Source organism: Bufo bufo, chromosome 11 (assembly GCF_905171765.1).
Source record: "Bufo bufo chromosome 11, aBufBuf1.1, whole genome shotgun sequence".
NCBI lineage: Eukaryota > Metazoa > Chordata > Amphibia > Anura > Bufonidae > Bufo > Bufo bufo.
The window spans coordinates 25,846,803-25,865,148 of NC_053399.1; the positions used below are offsets into that span (position 1 = coordinate 25,846,803).

General features: G+C 42.3%; 1 protein-coding gene and 1 long non-coding RNA gene across 3 annotated transcripts in view; both read right to left on the reverse strand.

The window, feature by feature from the left end:
• Nucleotides 1-5,534: 5,534 nt before the first annotated feature.
• On the reverse strand, nucleotides 5,535-12,224 carry LOC120981649. Its single transcript, XR_005774727.1, has 3 exons — nucleotides 12,072-12,224; nucleotides 8,211-8,220; nucleotides 5,535-5,546 (listed from the first exon to the last, which is right to left on the reverse strand). It is a non-coding gene; the product is annotated as an uncharacterized LOC120981649 (long non-coding RNA).
• Nucleotides 12,225-16,272: 4,048 nt separating this feature from the next.
• Nucleotides 16,273-18,346, reverse strand: part of JAG2 (jagged canonical Notch ligand 2) — a 71,455-nt gene continuing 69,381 nt past the window's right edge. For both annotated transcript variants that reach the window (XM_040411236.1, XM_040411235.1), the window contains one exon: nucleotides 16,273-18,157. In XM_040411236.1, coding sequence (XP_040267170.1) covers nucleotides 17,718-18,157 — 440 coding nt within the window. In that variant the 3' untranslated portion in view covers nucleotides 16,273-17,717. The remainder of the gene's footprint in view (nucleotides 18,158-18,346) is intronic.

The following is an 18,346-nucleotide window of genomic DNA, read 5'->3' on the forward strand; positions in this document are numbered from 1 at the left end:
ACCAGACGCTGGGTTTCATCCCTGGTGATGCTCTGCCAGGCCTCTACTGCAACTGTCTTCAGTTCCTGCTTGTTCTTGGGGCATTTTCCCTGCAGTTTTGTCTTCAGCAAGTGAAATGCATGCTCAATCAGATTCAGGTCAGGTGATTGACTTGGCCATTGCATAACATTCCACTTCTTTCCCTTAAAAAACTCTTTGGTTGCTTTTGCAGTATGCTTTGGGTCATTGTCCATCTGCACTGTGAAGCGCCGTCCAATGAGTTCAGAAGCATTTGGTTGAATATGAGCATATAATATTGCCCGAAACACTTCAGAATTCATCCTGCTGCTTTTGTCAGCAGTCACATCATCAATAAATGCAAGAGAACCAGTTCCATTGGCAGCCATACATGCCCACGCCATGACACTACCACCACCATGCTTCACTGATGAGGTGGTATGCTTAGGATCATGAGCAGTTCCTTTCCTTCTCTTCCCATCACTCTGGTACAAGTTGATCTTGGTCTCATCCGTCCATAGGATGTTGTTCCAGAACTGTGAAGTCTTTTTTAGATGTCGTTTGGCAAACTCTAATCTGGCCTTCCTGTTTTTGAGGCTCACCAATGGTTTACATCTTGTGTTGAACCCTCTGTATTCACTCTGGTGAAGTCTTCTCTTGATTGTTGACTTTGACACACATACACCTACCTCCTGGAGAGTGTTCTTGATCTGGCCAACTGTTGTGAAGGGTGTTTTCTTCACCAAGGAAAGAATTCTTCGGTCATCCACCACAGTTGTTTTCCGTGGTCTTCCGGGTCTTTTGGTGTTGCTGAGCTCACCGGTGCAATCTTTCTTTTTAAGAATGTTCTAAACAGTTGTTTTGGCCACACCTAATGTTTTCGCTATCTCTCTGATGGGTTTATTTATTTTTTTCAGCCTAATGATGGCTTGCTTCACTGATAGTGACAGCTCTTTGGATCTCATCTTGAGAGTTGACAGCAACAGATTCCAAATGCAAATAGCAGACTTGAAATGAACTCTGGACCTTTTATCTGCTCATTGTAATTGGGATAATGAGGGAATAACACACATCTGCCCATGGAACAGCTGAGAAGCCAATTGTCCCATTACTTTTGGTCTGTTAACAAGTGTGAGGCACATATGCAAACTGTTGTAATTCCTACACCGTTCACCTAAGTTTGGATGTAAATACCCTCAAATTAAAGCTGACAGTCTGCAGTTAAAGCACATCTTGTTCAGTTAATGTCAAATCCATTGTGGTGGTGTATAGAGCCAAAAATGTTAGAATTGTGTTGATGTCCCAATATTTATGGACCTGACTGTAGATATTGAGATTTCTCTCACCACGTTACAAGTTCCATTGTTGAGTTTGCTCTACCTTTCCTACATCTACTTCACTTTTCTCTAGTTAATGACTTCCAGCAAATGGCAATCTGCAGGGAAGGACAAAAAATATCTAAAATAAAATATTACTTACTAATATTTACTAATAGACTAATAATAAGCTCAATATATTAAATATATTAACACTAAGGAAATGATTACACTGTCCCTCTAAGCATTGGCTGGAGAAAGGCAACTTTATGGCCGAAACGCCGCCTTCACTGTCTGTGTATCTGCTGTATATGGAATAAAGAGGGCTCTTAATCTGGAGCTTGGGTCTGTGGCATGTTCTTCCTGGACCACTGAGAATGTAGTTGTATCGGCCATGGCGTCGGGTCCAATAAGAATGAGCTAAACCAATTACATTACAACAAGTAATCGTGGAATCATTGAAAGATGGATAGCTTTATAATTAACAATTAATGTGCTGTGTAACTGAGAGACCAGTCCCCCCATCTCTCATCTGCTCTCTCCAAGGTATTTCTTTCCATCTACTTAACACCATTCTGTTTCAAGAAGCCCACCTGTCTCTAGCAGGAGGGGGCTGAGGTTTATGAGGCAGCTGCTCTTAAGCAGAAGGATATTTCGGCTGAAGACACTGACCCCATGTTATAGTAGAAGTTTGTGCATTGGAGAATATATATACTTCATATATGGTATATTTCACACTGACACAGTTTTTATATCTATCTATCTATCTATCTATCTCTCTCATATCTACCTATCTCTCTAATATCCACCTATCGATATATCTACCTATCTATCGAGATATATATATATATATATCATCTATCTAGCTATCTGTCTATCTATCATGTATCTGTACCCTATGTACCTTCATTAAAGTTTTCGCTATAGACATTTATGGTATATTACCAGGACCATTAATATTTTATAGGTGAAGTAATATTACTAAGACTGTTGGCAGAACAGAGGGCTTCTGACCACTTATTCAGTTTTCGATATTCTACATGACTTGTCTTCTATGGTTGATCTGTGAAGGTTGTCGTTCTGGACGCCTTGAGGTACAACAAATTGGCAACAATCTCGGCCAAGCATGCTCCTCCAGCAGCAGCTTATCTCCCCACTTACAGAAGAATCAGGCAATTGAATCCAATGTGATCGATCCTCGTCTCCTCCGACACCAGTTATCAGTGGAGCGTTGGGAGACCACTATGTACATTAGATGGTTGGCCAAACTCGCCAAAATCAATGGGTTTGGCCAATACACACCCTGAGGTGTATGGCCAGCTTAAAGTGAGAACAGGACATCTTTATCATGATCGATCTTTAGTATTTTCTGAATCACTACAGTACCTCACCAGCATCGTCTACCCTCGCACTATATGAAAGCTGTAAAGTATGTGTCATGTACTTACCCGTCTGGGCTTCTGCAGCGAGTCTGGCCGCTCTAATGCGGCGCTACCAGCGTCACTCGATTACCGTGGCAACCAGCTCGGCTGGCAGTAGGGCTTATTGGCCTATCGGGGAGCAGGGACACCAGGCCAATCAGGCTTGGCACTTGCGCCATGTGCTTCCTGTCCGCGGGGTATATAAACAGGCAGGGCACAGTTGCCTGTGATTAGTTTTCCTGTCTCACAAGTTTTGTTCTATGCTCTCTGGATTCTGAATCTCTGACCTGCTACCTGTTTGTGACCTTGCCTGTCTCTGCTGACTTTGCCTGACTTTATCTCCTGGTTTTGACCTTGCTTGGTATTTGACCGTGTGTTTTTCTTTCCTCTGGTTCTGTGACGTGACTCTCAGGTTTTGAACTGGTTCGTCTGACTACCCCTTTACTTAGTTTAGGTCCCGTGCACTTAGGCCAGGGACTGTTGCCCAGTTGCGGGCCACTATTTAGGATGGATCATCCTAGTAGGTAGGAACAGTGGTGTGGATGGAGTTCAGGGATGCACTGTCCCCTACCTAATTTGAAAGTACATTTAGAAAATAAATAAATCAAGCCCCCTTTGAACACCCATGTTTTGGTATAAATGCACCTTTTTACAGATCTCAAAGTTTATTAGCATGGCTTTAATTGTGCTCTCGGCCCAGCCAAGTATTTCAGCATTTAACATCATCTAGCTGTACAATGAATACCAGAGCATGGAGGACGTACTTTGGAAATTCCAGTGACGTCTAAGCTTCATCAGCTTCACGCAAAGCAGAAAACTCTGAATAGGTATGCATTTCTCATGCATGTCACAGTATTTAGTGTGGGAGAGTGGTGTCTTGATGCTCTAGTGCTAGTGTCAGCGTGGATGATGTCCAATTGTATTTGGTGATCACAGGACCCATAAAACTCAAAAAATTTACATTTTGTCCAGGATTAGAAAAAAAAATTCTACTTTCTCCTCGAAACAATACCACATACAGTACAGACCAAAAGTTTGGACACACCTTCTCATTCAAAGAGTTTTCTTTATTTTCATGACTATGAAGGCATCAAAACTGTGAATTAACACATGTGGAATTATATACATAACAAACAAGTGTGAAACAACTGAAAATATGTCATATTCTAGGTTCTTCAAAGTAGCCACCTTTTGCTTTGATTACTGCTTTGCACACTCTTGGCATTCTCTTGATGAGCTTCAAGAGGTAGTCCCCTGAAATGGTTTTCACTTCACAGGTGTGCCCTGTCAGGTTTAATAAGTGGGATTTCTTGCCTTATAAATGGGGTTGGGACCATCAGTTGCGTTGAGGAGAAGTCAGGTGGATACACAGCTGATAGTCCTACTGAATAGACTGTTAGCTGCTTTTTTCTTGCCATAATACAAATTCTAACAGTCTATTCAGTAGGACTATCAGCTGTGTATCCACCTGACTTCTCCTCAACGCAACTGATGGTCCCAACCCCATTTATAAGGCAAGAAATCCCACTTATTAAACCTGACAGGGCACACCTGTGAAGTGAAAACCATTTCAGGGGACTACCTCTTGAAGCTCATCAAGAGAATGCCAAGAGTGTGCAAAGCAGTAATCAAGGCAAAAGGTGGCTACTTTGAAGAACCTAGAATATGACATATTTTCAGTTGTTTCACACTTGTTTGTTATGTATATAATTCCACATGTGTTAATTCATAGTTTTGATGCATTCAGTGTGAATCTACAATTTTCATAGTCATGAAAATAAAGAAAACTCTTTGAATGAGAAGGTGTGTCCAAACTTTTGGTCTGTACTGTGTATGTCCACAGTTTGTGTCTGGTATCACAGCTCAGCCGCACTGAAGAGAATTGAGGGTATGTGATTTGGACATTTATTAAGTATTTTAGATGCTTTTTGACTCATCCAGCATGACGCGTGGCTTAAAATGAGACAATGTGATGCAAAAATGATATTGATATTGCTCGTAATTGGACACTACCTAACTGCTCATATTGGGGTTCATTTTGGTCAGTTTTGTTAAATTTGTAGGTCTAAAAGTCTATTTCTATTGGCATGTTAATGGCAGGCATCCTAAATCTGGACTTCACGAGACCTCTCAAGGAGTCCTGTGGGATCTGTCAGCAAGATTCTAACAGCAGGTCCTTTAAGTCCTCTATATTGTTAGGCTCCATGGGTTGGACTTGTTCTTCCAGCACATCCCACGGATACTCGATCAGAGTGAGGTCTTGGGAATCTAAAGTCCACAACAACATCTTGAACTCTTTAACAGATCTTTGTTTGCCACCCGACCATCCACATGAGAAGGAAAATGTAATTCATGAGAGCAGGCCACCCCCTTCCACTGCTCCACTGTCCAGTTCTGAGGCTGATGTGCCCATTGTAAGCTTTTCAGTGGTGGATATAGGTCAGTATGGGCACTCTAACCAGTTTGCGGCTACATAGCCCCATACACCCCAAGATGCGATGCCCTGTGTGTTCCAGCACCTATTATAGCCAGCATTAATGTTTTCATCAATTTGTTCTATTGTAACCCATCTTTGGGATTCGACAAGACTGGTTAAACTTCACTCCTCACTTACATAAATGGGCCCTGTGCACCCATGACTTTGTCAACTGTTTAGCAGTTGTCCTTACTAGGACCATTTTTGGTACCTACTAACCACTGCACATCATGAACACCTTTCAACACCTACGGCTTTGGAGATGCTCTAACCCAGTTGTCTAGCCTTCACAATATGGCTCATTTTATAGTCACTTTCACATACCCATCTTTCCTGCTTCCAATACATTACCTTCAAGAACTAGCCGTTCAATTGATGCTTAATATATCCCAACCCCTTGACAGGTGCCGTTGTCATGAAATAATATTTTTTCCTGTAACCACTACGGCTGATTAGTGTTTTTGAAAATGGGTTTTCTAGCTCAAACAACCCTTTTAAAGGGAGTATGTTAGCAGTTTTGACTCATAAACCTGCTGACAGAGCTACGTAGGGGACATGGAGAGCAGCCTAAACATTTATTGGTGCCAGGCCCTGCTCCCTCAAGTGTCCCTCACTCTGAAATGTTCTCTGCAGTGAGTACTTCACAACCAGGAGACCGCTACAGCTGTCCCTCAGAGGAAAGGCTATGAAGGGGCTCAATGCAAAGAGTATGTCAGAGTGAAGGGGCACATGTAGGAGCGGCACAAGGCAGAACAAAGTTTCATATACAAAGAGATACAAGTAATAAAAGGGCTGACAGCAGTTTTGCATGTTCAAAACTGCTGCCAGAACCTCTTTAAATACTAATGCATATTGTACATAGTAAAAATTGCTAAAGTTTCACTGGACACTAACTGTCAAAACTGTGGTGCAACAGGCGTGTGAATATGAGGCCTGGCCCTGTCCATTGCCTAAGGAAAGGAAGTTGCACCAAGGGGCTAGGCCTCAGCCTCAAGCGCCTTTAATTAAGCAGTTTATTTATTTTTTCATATACACACGGACAATGACCATCTGGGCTTGGTCAATTTTGCCTATTGTTGTATATATTTCCTCACATTGTGTTTAGTAAACACGTTTGGCTTATGCACCCAGAACCCAACGGCGCCATAGACCCCTATCCAGCTGATAGAGGCCAAATGACTATCTGTTTGGCCTCCATCAGTGTCGTAGTTGCTGGCATATGGTGGTATACCTTTTTTTTATGAATATGAAAATGCAGCAGTTAGCTTTACAGTACTGTACAGGAGACACCTAAAAAAAAAAAAAAAAGCAAAAAAACCACTTATGTCACATGGTATACACTTTTAGTACAATGCCATTTTATGTCTGTCAGGGAATACTTCCATCATATACCCGCAGTATAATGTGAGTAATAATGACAACCTTAGACTAATGTGTAGCGCAGGCATCCTCAAACTGCGGCCCTCCAGCTGTTGCAAAACTACAACTCCCAGCATGCCCGAACAGCCTACAGGTATCAGCCTACAGCAGGGCATTGTGGGAGTTGTAGTTTTACAACAGCTGGAGGGCCGCAGTTTGAGGATGCCTGGTGTAGCGTGTCTTGATACTGTATTTATAACTTTAAATATGGTTGGAAAATTGTGGTTTTCTACTTGGAGGAACTCAACAGACAAAGAATCCATAGACTGGCTACTTTTTGTTTGGACTTGCTTTAAAAACATGGCTGACCTAGTCCCATACAAACCCTTTAAAGCAGTGTTCCCCAACTCCAGTCTACAGGACCCACCTACCGGTCATGATTTGAGAATATCCCACACAAAGAATGCCTGAGGTAAGTCCTGATGCATCAACACTAATTGTATCACCTGCTCAATACTAAGGAAATCCTGAAAATATGACCGGAAGGTGGGCCCCGAGGGCTGGAGTTGGGGAACACCGCTTTAAAGGGACTTCCTGAAAATGCAGTCCAATCTGCGGGCAGCATGTTAGGCAGTCCTACTACATGATTGACAGCCTTCCATGTTTGAGTGTGAATACAGATATAGCTGTCAATCACTGATAGGAACGCCCACTGGACTCCAAAGCCTGAATAAATTGCAAATTCTGGTGAATCTTACAATTTATTAACCAGAATTCTCAAAATAATTCACTTTAATGCTCCTTTTAATTAAGCACTAGTTATCCGGCTGTCGTCCCACTGTTTGTACCAGTCCCTGCTTTATGATAGCCACACCCGTCACTTGTAAAATGTTGTCTTGTCCAAACTTCCTGGCTGTTCCGAAAATGAAGAATTAGGCAAAGTGTGTTTAAACTTTTAGTTTTTTGTCAATCTCACCTACCTAGGAGAAAGATATGTCCCTTACAGGTCAAAGACAAAATGATATAACCTTGGCTAGTTAGCTCTTGAATAATTGATGCATTTCACCAACTTCAATCAATTTTATCATCTTCACTTCCCCTTCATAACAGATGGAATTTTTGCTCGTAGGCTTTATACCGGCAGTGTGAAGACTGCAAAATGATGCATAGCAATTTTACAGTCAATTTTAATATACCAAAATGAATTAGAATGAATTATTCACGAGATGAAGAGTACTCGTTGCTTCACAACTATCCAATATTCGGCCATGGCTGGGTGACATGTTATAACAAGTATAAGGTTCTTCAAGAGAATCCACATCTCTGATCTCTGGAAAATGTGCATGTACTAGATGGTGTATTCTAGTTAAGATTGGTGGAGATCCCTTTCCTGGAACCCTCATCGATGGAAATGGTGATCCCCAGAAAGGCAGGACTTATTTAGCTTCCATGTCACAAAAGCTAAGGGAGGAGAATTTAACATTGATTAACTGGAAAAGGTGGTCAACCAATGAACGTATTTTGAGGCAATTTGTGTAAAATTGGTTTTCCAGGGAATATGTAATGTGTATTTTATATTTAAAAAAAACGGACCACAAATGTTTAAAAATGAAACCTAAATCGCCCTCAATGTTCCTCCACCGCTGCCGCTCTGACCCTGGTCTGGTCCCTGAAGATCTTCACTTCCTGTTCCTGGCTCGACACTGACTGGAAAGGTCTGAACAGCCAATCACTGGCTGAGGAGGGTCATCGCTACTGCAGTGATTAGCTGAGTGAGTCTTTACCAGCATTTCCATGGGAACAGAAGCGATTGGCAAAGGTAACTGGACTAGCATCAGAATAGCAGTGGTGTGATTGGGGAGGCATTATTTTTTTGGTCCATTTTTTTTAAATTTTTATTTCCCAGGAAAACCAATTCTGTTCCCATCTATTTTTTAATATCTTTGATGCATGTGCCAGGACACACATCAAACATATCCAATCCATAGGGCCCCGGGCACCCGACATATGCTATGACTGTGTCCTACTCAGAACACAAAAATAAAGGTATACATATATACCACTGTGAGGAACTTTTCTTTTGACTTATAGGGGTTTTCCGAGATGACTATGGTTTCTAACAGATATGATCATGTACATCTTCCCCATTTTAATTATTTAGGCTCTCCTGACCCGTTTTCACCACATAAACCAATCCCTCTGGTTTTGTTTCCATCCTGTATGTAACACTTCCTTTTGCTATATTTAACTAAACCCATGATGCACCTCTCCAGCACTAGCCCTAACATCACCCAGCTAGTTTATAGCTCCTCCCACCCAGTTACATAGACACTCCCCTATCACTGCCCTGCCCATGGACATAACAGGAAATAAGAAAGAGCTGCATGGACACGGTCATGTGACTACAGCCTAGAAAAGAAGATAGGGTAAATAAAGGTAAAAGAAATACATTACAAAATGACAGCTTCCTTCATATAGGATTATTTTAAATGATGTTGATGGGCTCTCAGGAACATAGTGTATGTTACAAGGCAGCAACCTGAAGGATTTTCTTCATCTATGTGATTGAGCATATTAAAACTACAATGAACCTAAGTCATTGCGCCGCTGCCTAGTCAGAATATCAAAGTCAGCCAGTGTGACACCTGACCCTGATACTTGACTATGATATCTGACCATGTCCTAAAATGGACACTGTACTGATAGCCCTTCACCAGTCATTTTCATGGTGACACCACACATCGTAAATTACATATACCATAAGCAGCTAATCTAGGCTTTCAGTTAGCCTGGGCACATATTTCAGTAGGTCCTGCCTAACTGCGTGTGTGCACAGATACTTTAGTAAGAAAACGATAAGATCATATCCCTTCATTTATAATTCAGTGTATAAAAGCGGAGTCAGAAGCCGACATCCAACATATCCAGTGCGTCTATGGAAATGCAGGCTCACAGTGACACAGTTGCCGAATCCAGTGTACTCTTTACTACAACCGATCGATGCAAGTCCATACAACTTCTCTATGGTATTACCCTATAAAGACATAATGCAGCATTTTAGATTTTTTAAAAAGTGGTTCGCATACAAGTTAGGCCTCATGCACCAGGCAGTTGCCCAGCCGTGGGCCGTATTGCAGCCCGCAAACAGCGGGTCTGCAATATGCGGGCACCGGCCATGTGCTCCCCGCATCACAGATGAGCACTCATTCACTTGACGGAGGCACAGAACCCCATGGAAGCACTACAGAGTGCTTCCGTGGTGTTTCTCTCCGTGCCTCCGCACCGCAAATTTTTTTTCTATTTTTTTTTTACGGTGCGGACAGATCTCGGGCCCATTGAAGTTGAATTGGTCTCTATCCTTCCTGGCCGCCAAGCGGATGTTGCCCGTGCATTGGTGACCGCAAATTGCAGTCCCCAATGAACGTAACGGCCGCTTGCATGAGGCCTTAACCTGTGTTTTGCTCATTCAGCTCTAGGAATATTTTATCACATTATATTATTCCTTTAAAGGCTATAGACACCTTCGGGGGAATTTTTTTTCATGATTGCATTTTACTCATTTTGAGATAAAAACAGCTGAAACCAACTATAAATTTTTTTTTTTAGTTACAGGGGGTTAAAAAAAAAAAAAAGTCTGTTTGCAGAGTATCATTTCTCAGTCCTGCCAGCTGACAGCTCATGTGAAGCCTCATCACTGATCTCCTGACCTCAAATATTCATTATAGCTCAACTTTTTTTTAACTGATAATAATATGGCATAAATGAGTGTTTGTGAGGAGATCAGAAACAAGGCTTCACATGAGCAGTCAGTTGACAGGACTGAGAAGTGATTTTTTTTTCTTTTAAAACTCTAGCTCAAAAACAGCTGAATATTTTTAATAACAAATTGAATTTTTTTTATTTATTTTAGCCCAAAATGAGTAAAATGCTCCCCAAATTGCCAAGGACAGAATAATTAAACAGAGTCACTGGTGCAGGCCATGGGTCTTTTCCAGCCTGAGATGCCTGTGTGTCCCTCATCATTTGTACGCTGCCTTTAACCGTAGCGCAGGGAGTCATGGGCTCCCATGCCCCACTGCAGTATACAACTGGATCACCGTCTTGAGGACAGCCATACAATTGAATTCAAGAGGGCACCTGCGGGCTACCTGCCCAGTATCTAATGCTCCCATCATTAATTCACATTGAGAGCATCAAATCATTATGTACCCGGCCAGCGACAGTGAGGAGGGTTTGGCTGCTCCCCTAGTCTTCAGCCCACCAGGAAATTAGGGTCTATCTGCCCCCTGGACAGGATCCTTGTTAATTCGTCATTACTACATGGAAATGTTGGTAAACCCCATATGTTTTGGGGGGGATCTTGAACATCAGATCACAATGTAAAATGCTGCACAGGTAAATCAGGAGGATCACACATAGTGACATGACCACTACAAAATTATATTATTTTAGAGACCTGAAAACAGCCTGTACATGCATGATTCAACATACAGAGCTGAAAAACTGGCAATGGAAAATTCCCCTGATATTGCAGTGATAGAAGATCAACATGAATGTGGAAAATCCAAATCCATGTGATTATCCGGCTGGATTTGGAAAACGTAAATCCTCCTGACCTCTATACTCTGGGGAGAGGCTGACCTTGTTAGTTTCAATCAAACGAGTGACAATGTAGTCGGAATATATCTAAATAAACATTTCCCTTTGTGCATCATTTTATGTTACCAAGTGCAAACCTAAATTGTTTTTACTGCAGCACTGCTCCCATTGAAGTGAATGGGAGTAGTGCTGCTGTTACTGCCTCCCATCCACTGAACACACAGAACCATGCGGTTTTGGCCCCAGAACTGCCAGTCTTAGAAAACAGACAGGAATGGTCCACGCTATAGGTTTCTTTGATGTGTGTGCTATGCAAGTGCAGTCTGTATAGCATATGGACCGAGATGACTGCTGTCTAAATTAAGTCCTGCACACAAGTGGATCTTGTGAATGCACCCTAAGAATGCGATCGATCGGCCAGGTACAAAGATGACAGCTTGCAGTAGTGATCTGTATTACAGGTTCTGGGCTATTGTAGCAAGCTACGAACCTGTAACAATTTATTCTCTGCTGCGATATTGATATCTGTATAGAGCAGCTTTAAGGCACATACCTTAGATCCAAAATCCATAGTACATACAAGGTTGCTGGTGAGGTGAGCTTCAGATATGGGCAATACAAGGTGGCTGGGGCAGGAGCTAATGCGCATGCAGAAGAGAATGCGCGCTCGCTCCAACTATCCTGGCCACTGGAAGGGCCAGCTTTGCTTACTTTGAGTGCAAGCGCAGCCAATGCAGAAGCATTGCGGTGGTGGCCGTATCCCATAGAGATGAGCAGTTTATGAAAACATGAAAAATTAGTAGAAGTGAGAACAGGAGGCATTATGGTAACATACTACATTGGTAAGTTACTTGTATTAGTGATATTTTATGTTGTGTAATAACCTATGATATGAGGTGAGACAACCCCTTTAAGAAAATTGCTTTACGGCAGCCCCATGGTCCATAGACACAATGGTCAGGAGGGGGCCTCATTGACTTCGATGGGAGAGTTTTCTGAGCATGCTGTGTGACCTGTGCAGAAGTCATTGTACAAGGAAAGAATAGATAAGATGTGACAATCGCCTATTTATAAATGGTGTCTTATCTGTCATTCTAATCCTGTCTGTAATGATATCACTTGTGTACAGATAAGGCTACTTTCACACTGGCGTTTTTGTTTCCGTTTGTGAGATCCATTCAGGGATCTCGCAAGCATTCCTAACGGATCAGTTTTGCCCTAATGCATTCTGAATGGAAAAGGATCCGCTCAGAATGCATCAGTTTGCCTCCGTTCAGCTTTGGAGGCAGACACCAAAAAGCTGCTTGCAGGATGCGGAGGCAAACGGATCCTGACACACAATGTAAGTCAATGGGGACGGATCCATTTTTACTGACAATAGAAAACTGATCCGTCCCCCATTGACTTTCAATGGTGTTCAAGACGGATCCGTTCTGGCTATGTTACAGATAATACAAACTGATCCGTTCTGAACGGATGCAGAAGGTTGTATTATCTAAACGGATGAGTTTGTGCAGATCCATGACAGATCCGCACCAAACGAGATTGTGAAAGTAGCCTAAGCTGGTAACTGCAGTAAAGTGATTTGTACAGACCAAAAAGTGGCGCCTATTATAGGATTAGTGGCCAGTGTGAAAACTGCAGGATTTTTATGTTTTTTGTTTAAATAGAGATGTTGACATGAAAAAAAATATATAATTTTTTTTTATAATCATCAAAAATTCTTTAAAAAAAATGTTAAACATAAAAATTTGATTTAAACAATAGGTCATTTTCTGATGACATTTCATTCTGGCCCAAGACCTACTGTACAAAAGTTGATTGTCAGGGGTTCTGAGAGTCAAACACCTTCCAGTCAGACTGATGATCTATCCTAAGACTAGGCCATCAGTAGAAAAGTCCAGGACCACGCTACTAAATTGCCTCTGCTAGTACAAGTAACCCTAGGAACAGTACATGGAAATATTTTTTGAGGTCCGTGCAGTTCTGTAGTACATAGGTATAAGGACCAATGTGGCTGGGCATTTATTTTTCTCTTTGTTTTTGTGTGTATTGTATTATTGCTTATGTGATGTACCGCTGCTGCAACATTGCAATTTCCCTGTTTGTAGGGACCAATATACCGTATTTTTCGCCCTATAAGACACACTTTTCCCCCCCAAAAGTGGGAGGACAATGGCAGTGCGTCTTATGGGGCGAAGGCTGCCATTTTTACAATGATACACCGCCGACCGCAAGCTGCACAGCGCGGCCGGCGTGTGTATCAGGGAGGAGGGGCTGGGGGCCGGCCTTTAGTTTTATAATGGCAGCAGGGCCCGATGCAGTCACTGTATTCTATTACACCGGGCCCCGCTCACTGTACTAATGGTATCTGTAACTGCAGGCAGGCAATGGTTAACTATACATATGTTCGATCCAGCACTGAGCAGCCTGTACTTACGATCATAGCAAGCTGGATGCTGGGCGGGCGGGCACTGGCAGCGTAAGTTCCTACGTCACGTGCCTGCTCAACCCACTTTATGAATGAAGCAGGCGGCGCAGGCACGTGACGTAGGAAGTTACGCTGCCAGTGCCCGCCCGCCCGCCCAGCCTCCTGCCTCCAGCTTGCTATGATCGTATGTACAGGCTGCTCAGTGCTGGATCGAACATATGTATAGTTAACCATTGCCTGCCTGCAGTTACAGATACCATTAATACAGTGAGCGGGGCCTGGTGCAATGGAATACAATGACTGCACTGGGCCCCCGCTGCCATTTAAAAACTAGTGTAGATGCCAGCCCCCAGCCCCTGTATTGGGGGTCATTCACAGTGGCTGACACTGTTATGGGGGGGGGGGGGGGGGGGGGGATCTGTGGATGTCAAATAGCATAAGATGCTATTTAGGCTACTTTCACACTAGCGTTCGGGTGTCCGCTCGTGCGCACCGTTTGAAGGGGCTCACGAGCGGCCCCGAACGCATCCGTCTGGCCCCAATGCATTCTCAGTGGAGGCGGATCCACTGAGAATACATCCGCCTGCCAGCGTTCAGCCTCCGCTCCGCTCAGTGAGCGGACACCTGAACGCTGCTTGCAGCGTTCGGGTGTCCGCCTGGCCGTGCGGAGGTGAGCGGATCCGTCCAGACTTACAATGGAAGTCAATGGGGACGGATCCGCTTGAAGATGACACAATATGGCTCAATCTTCAAGCGGATCCGTTCCCCATTGACTTTCAATGTAAAGTCTGAACGGATCCGCTCAGACAACTTTCACACTTAGAAAATTTTCTACGTTTTAATGCTGACGCATCCGTTCTGAACGGATGCGAACGTCTGCATTATCGGAGCGGATCCGTCTGATGAAACATCAGACGGATCCGCTCCGAACGCTAGTGTGAAAGTAGCCTTATCTGTCATCCACAGATCCCCCCCCCCCCCCATAGCAGTGTCACGCCATCCACAGATCCCCGCCCCCATAACAGTGCCATCCACAGGCTACCATTAGTTCAAAGCCCACCAAAAGCACACCTTTTGGTTCAAAATATATTTTTTTCTTATTTTCCTCCTCAAAAACCTCCCCTTATAGGGTGAAAAATATGGTAGTTCTCTTATCTTATATGGGCAGCTAGTTTACCCCTAGCCTATGTCCATCCACCTAGCATGCGTAAAATTCTAATCTTTGGTGCAGACCAGCAAAATTTTCATGAAAAATATTTACCCTCCCCCATCACGTGTACTGTACAAGCCCCCACCCAAATAATAAACCACAAGTCAGAGACAGGTTTTAACATTGTTATAAAATGCTTTAATAAATAGTTTTTTTTCTGAAACATTTTTTTAAGAACATGTCAACCAAAATGCACTAAACAGAATGAGATCCTGCTAAAGCAATTCTTGCATTCTTGTATAAAATTAATTATTTTCAAGCATTCATGGTCATTGGCCAGAGTTTACACTTTCAGATCCCCCCCCCCCCCCAACCCACCTCCCATTGGTAATCCGTCAGTACGGATGGATGTTGCTTTTACACGGATGCTACCGTTAGAGGAGAGAAAAAAACAAAGAAGCAGCTCGACATACTATGTAATAAGAAAGCCTTTATATAAAAAAAATAAAAATACAAAAATAACTGCTGAAGCCTTATGTATGAACAGCCGTGTTTTCGTGAGGTAATTCAAACTATTGCGTTTGCTGCCTTTTTTGCCCTTTTATTTCTTTAGAGAAAACGAAAAATGAAGAAATAAAATAAAATTGTTCCCTTCATTAGGCTTGTCATATTAAACGAAAGAACATAATGCATCACCACAACGAACTAACAGCTTCACAAAAACAAAAAAAAACAACAACCATCTCTGTGACATCACCCCCTTCCCATTCTGAGCCAAGTCCACCCATACCCATCAAGGACCAGATAACATGGGCTCATATACTTCTTTTATCCTACATACCCCAGTCTAACTATGTGTCACAGCATAGGCACAACAGACCCAACTCCTAACGTCGCTTAAAGCCCAACTTCAAGGGCGTATCCCCCTCCATGCTACACTGTAAGGAGGCCAAGATGTTGGTCGTTGGGCAAGATTAGAAGAAAAATGTTTTGTTTTCTTGTAGTGTCTTGTCCATGGCCAGTGTCTAGTATTGCAGCTTAAGGTCATAGGGACCGTTAGGTGAATGGGGCTGATCTGCATTACCAGATATGGCCCATGGAGAAGAGTGGCTCTTTTTTAGTTTCCCTTTTTTCTAATCTCATACAACCTATATTTGACCAAAAATTTAGGACTGTGCGAAAGAAAATAACCAATGACTTCCAGCTCAACAGTGTAGGGACCTTGCCAAACAATACGCTTCTTTCACACCTGCGACTGGGTGTTACGAGCAGACAAAAACAAAAAAATTATATGTTTTTTTTCCCGGCCGATTCTCAGCATATTTGCTGGATAACGGCCAGGTCTCTGTCGGACCCCATTATAGTCAGCAGGGTCCACTCCAGCAGGCTGTTCTCGACCAGGACAGCCTGCCAGATTTATCTGTCGCAAATGTGAAAATAGCCTAAGGGTGCAAGACATGGGCAAAGGAGTGGGATCCTGGGCTTATAGGATTAAAAAAATGACTGCTTTCTTCTATTTAAAAAAATAAAATAAAAACAGCGCTTACATCTGGCTGTGTGCAGTATTGCAGCTCTGCTGCATTGAAATGAATGGGGCCGAATTGCAACACCAGACAACTCGTAAACAGGTGTTTTGCTGTTTGTAGAGGAAGGCAGCCATATTTTGTCTAATTTGGTACAAACCCTTTCAATTCTACTTCGGCTTTATTTAAAGGCTTTAAGTGAAGTTAGGTTTTTACTCTTCCTTAATGAATCTGGATATTTTATTAAAAAAAAACAAAAAAAACATAAAACCTCCCTTCTGAACCATAAATTAAAAAGGAATGGCATGACAAGAACAGAAGAAAATTCTGAAATAGTGTTAATAAATCAAATATACAGAGCGATTCCTTCAATTATATACATATTTACAAACCATATATGTTTACAATGAGAACAAAAAAATAAAATAAATGTCTCTATAAAGGAGGACCCTAGCGCTCTGCCCGTAATATATCTGAAGCAGAAGGTAGTCTTTGACAGTTGCTAAAAAAAAAAAAGTTTAATCTCAAGGCACTTGTCACATACATCAATACTGCAATCCTAAAATTAAAAAAAAAACACATGAAACAATAAAATTAACCATAAAAAAAAACAAACAAAAAAAAAACAACACGACTCAGATCGCTGTGTCGCATTAATGCTGTGCCTGTTAAAAGACATGTAAGGCAAAAATATTTGTTGGGGACCAGTGCTGGAAGCAAAGAGAATGAAGACCTATGTAAGAGCTGGGAGTGGAATTTTTTTTTCTTATGCCATCTTGTTTACCAGACATTGAAAAAACACTGGACAGAGACAGGAAAGGGGGGGGGGGGGGGAGAGGGAGGGAGAGGTTTGGTTTAAGAAAAAAAAAAAAAGTTTAAGTCACTTCTTTTCCTCGACCTGGAGGGCTGGACGTAGTCATTAAATTATAAACCTTAAACCAAAAAAAATAAAAATACATCTTGTAAACAACTGTACAGTCCTTGCATAAGAAATCTTACATGATAAATGAAAATACAGAGAACCTTTCGTCTCCTCTTGACTTAAGAGGTTTTAAAGCAAACTTTATAAAAATAGCAACTATCAAAGAACTTTTTTATCTTTTTATATATATATATATATATATATATATATATATATATATATATTAGTCACAAATAATTTATAGAAAGACTACAGCAACGAATAGAAAAAAAACAAAAAAAACTGTTAACATTTTTACATTATATAAAGAAAATCGGGAGTCCAGACTTTAGTCCTGAACCACTTGTCCAGAGGGGGCGGGGGGGTTGGGAAGGACCTGGCAATTATTGCCAAGGAATGTGCCCATGACGCCAAGAAATGGTGGAAGGGCCATTCTATTGGAGATGAATTCTGTGTCTCTCCTCGTCCCGTTCTCAGCTTAGGTAACGCTGTCCTCTCCATGTGTACAGATACTCTGCTTCCTTCAGTGTGGTGCGTTCACATTTTTTACACATCTGTTGTCCACTTTGTCGGCACTTGTCCGATGCGGTTTGCTTTTCGAGCAGTCACTGTCCCCTACGCTTGTGTAAGCCTTTGTGTATGACTGAGGGAGGCAATCGTCCTCCTCCGTGTCCTCCTCCTTGTCCACCATGTCCTCTTTCACCCCCTCTTCTGCACCAGAAGTTCTTAATTGAATATGAAGGAGATTTTTGCATTCATACTGAACGTCTCTGTAAGGCACCCTTATTGGGTTCCATATTGGATTTAAAGGTTGGCGCTGGTTATTTACTTCTTCTTCTGCTGGGCGAGGCTCTCGCCGTCTCTCTCGCTCTTTTCTTCGCTTGCGCGTCCACCAGACACAGATGCTGATACACGTCACCCAGACGATGCCAAACACAACGCAGAGCACCGGGACAAGGTAATCTAAAAAGACAGCATTTACAATAATGGTAAAAAAAAGACGTAGAGCTGTGGAAGAGTAATTATATCTGATGGCTATGACGGTATGGAATCTTTCTACCGGGTCTGTGATGGCCCAGTTTTGGCTTTTTGCCAGCATTGGCGGTGGGGTATTGTATGTTATAGAGCAGGGATGCTCAACCTGCGGCCCTC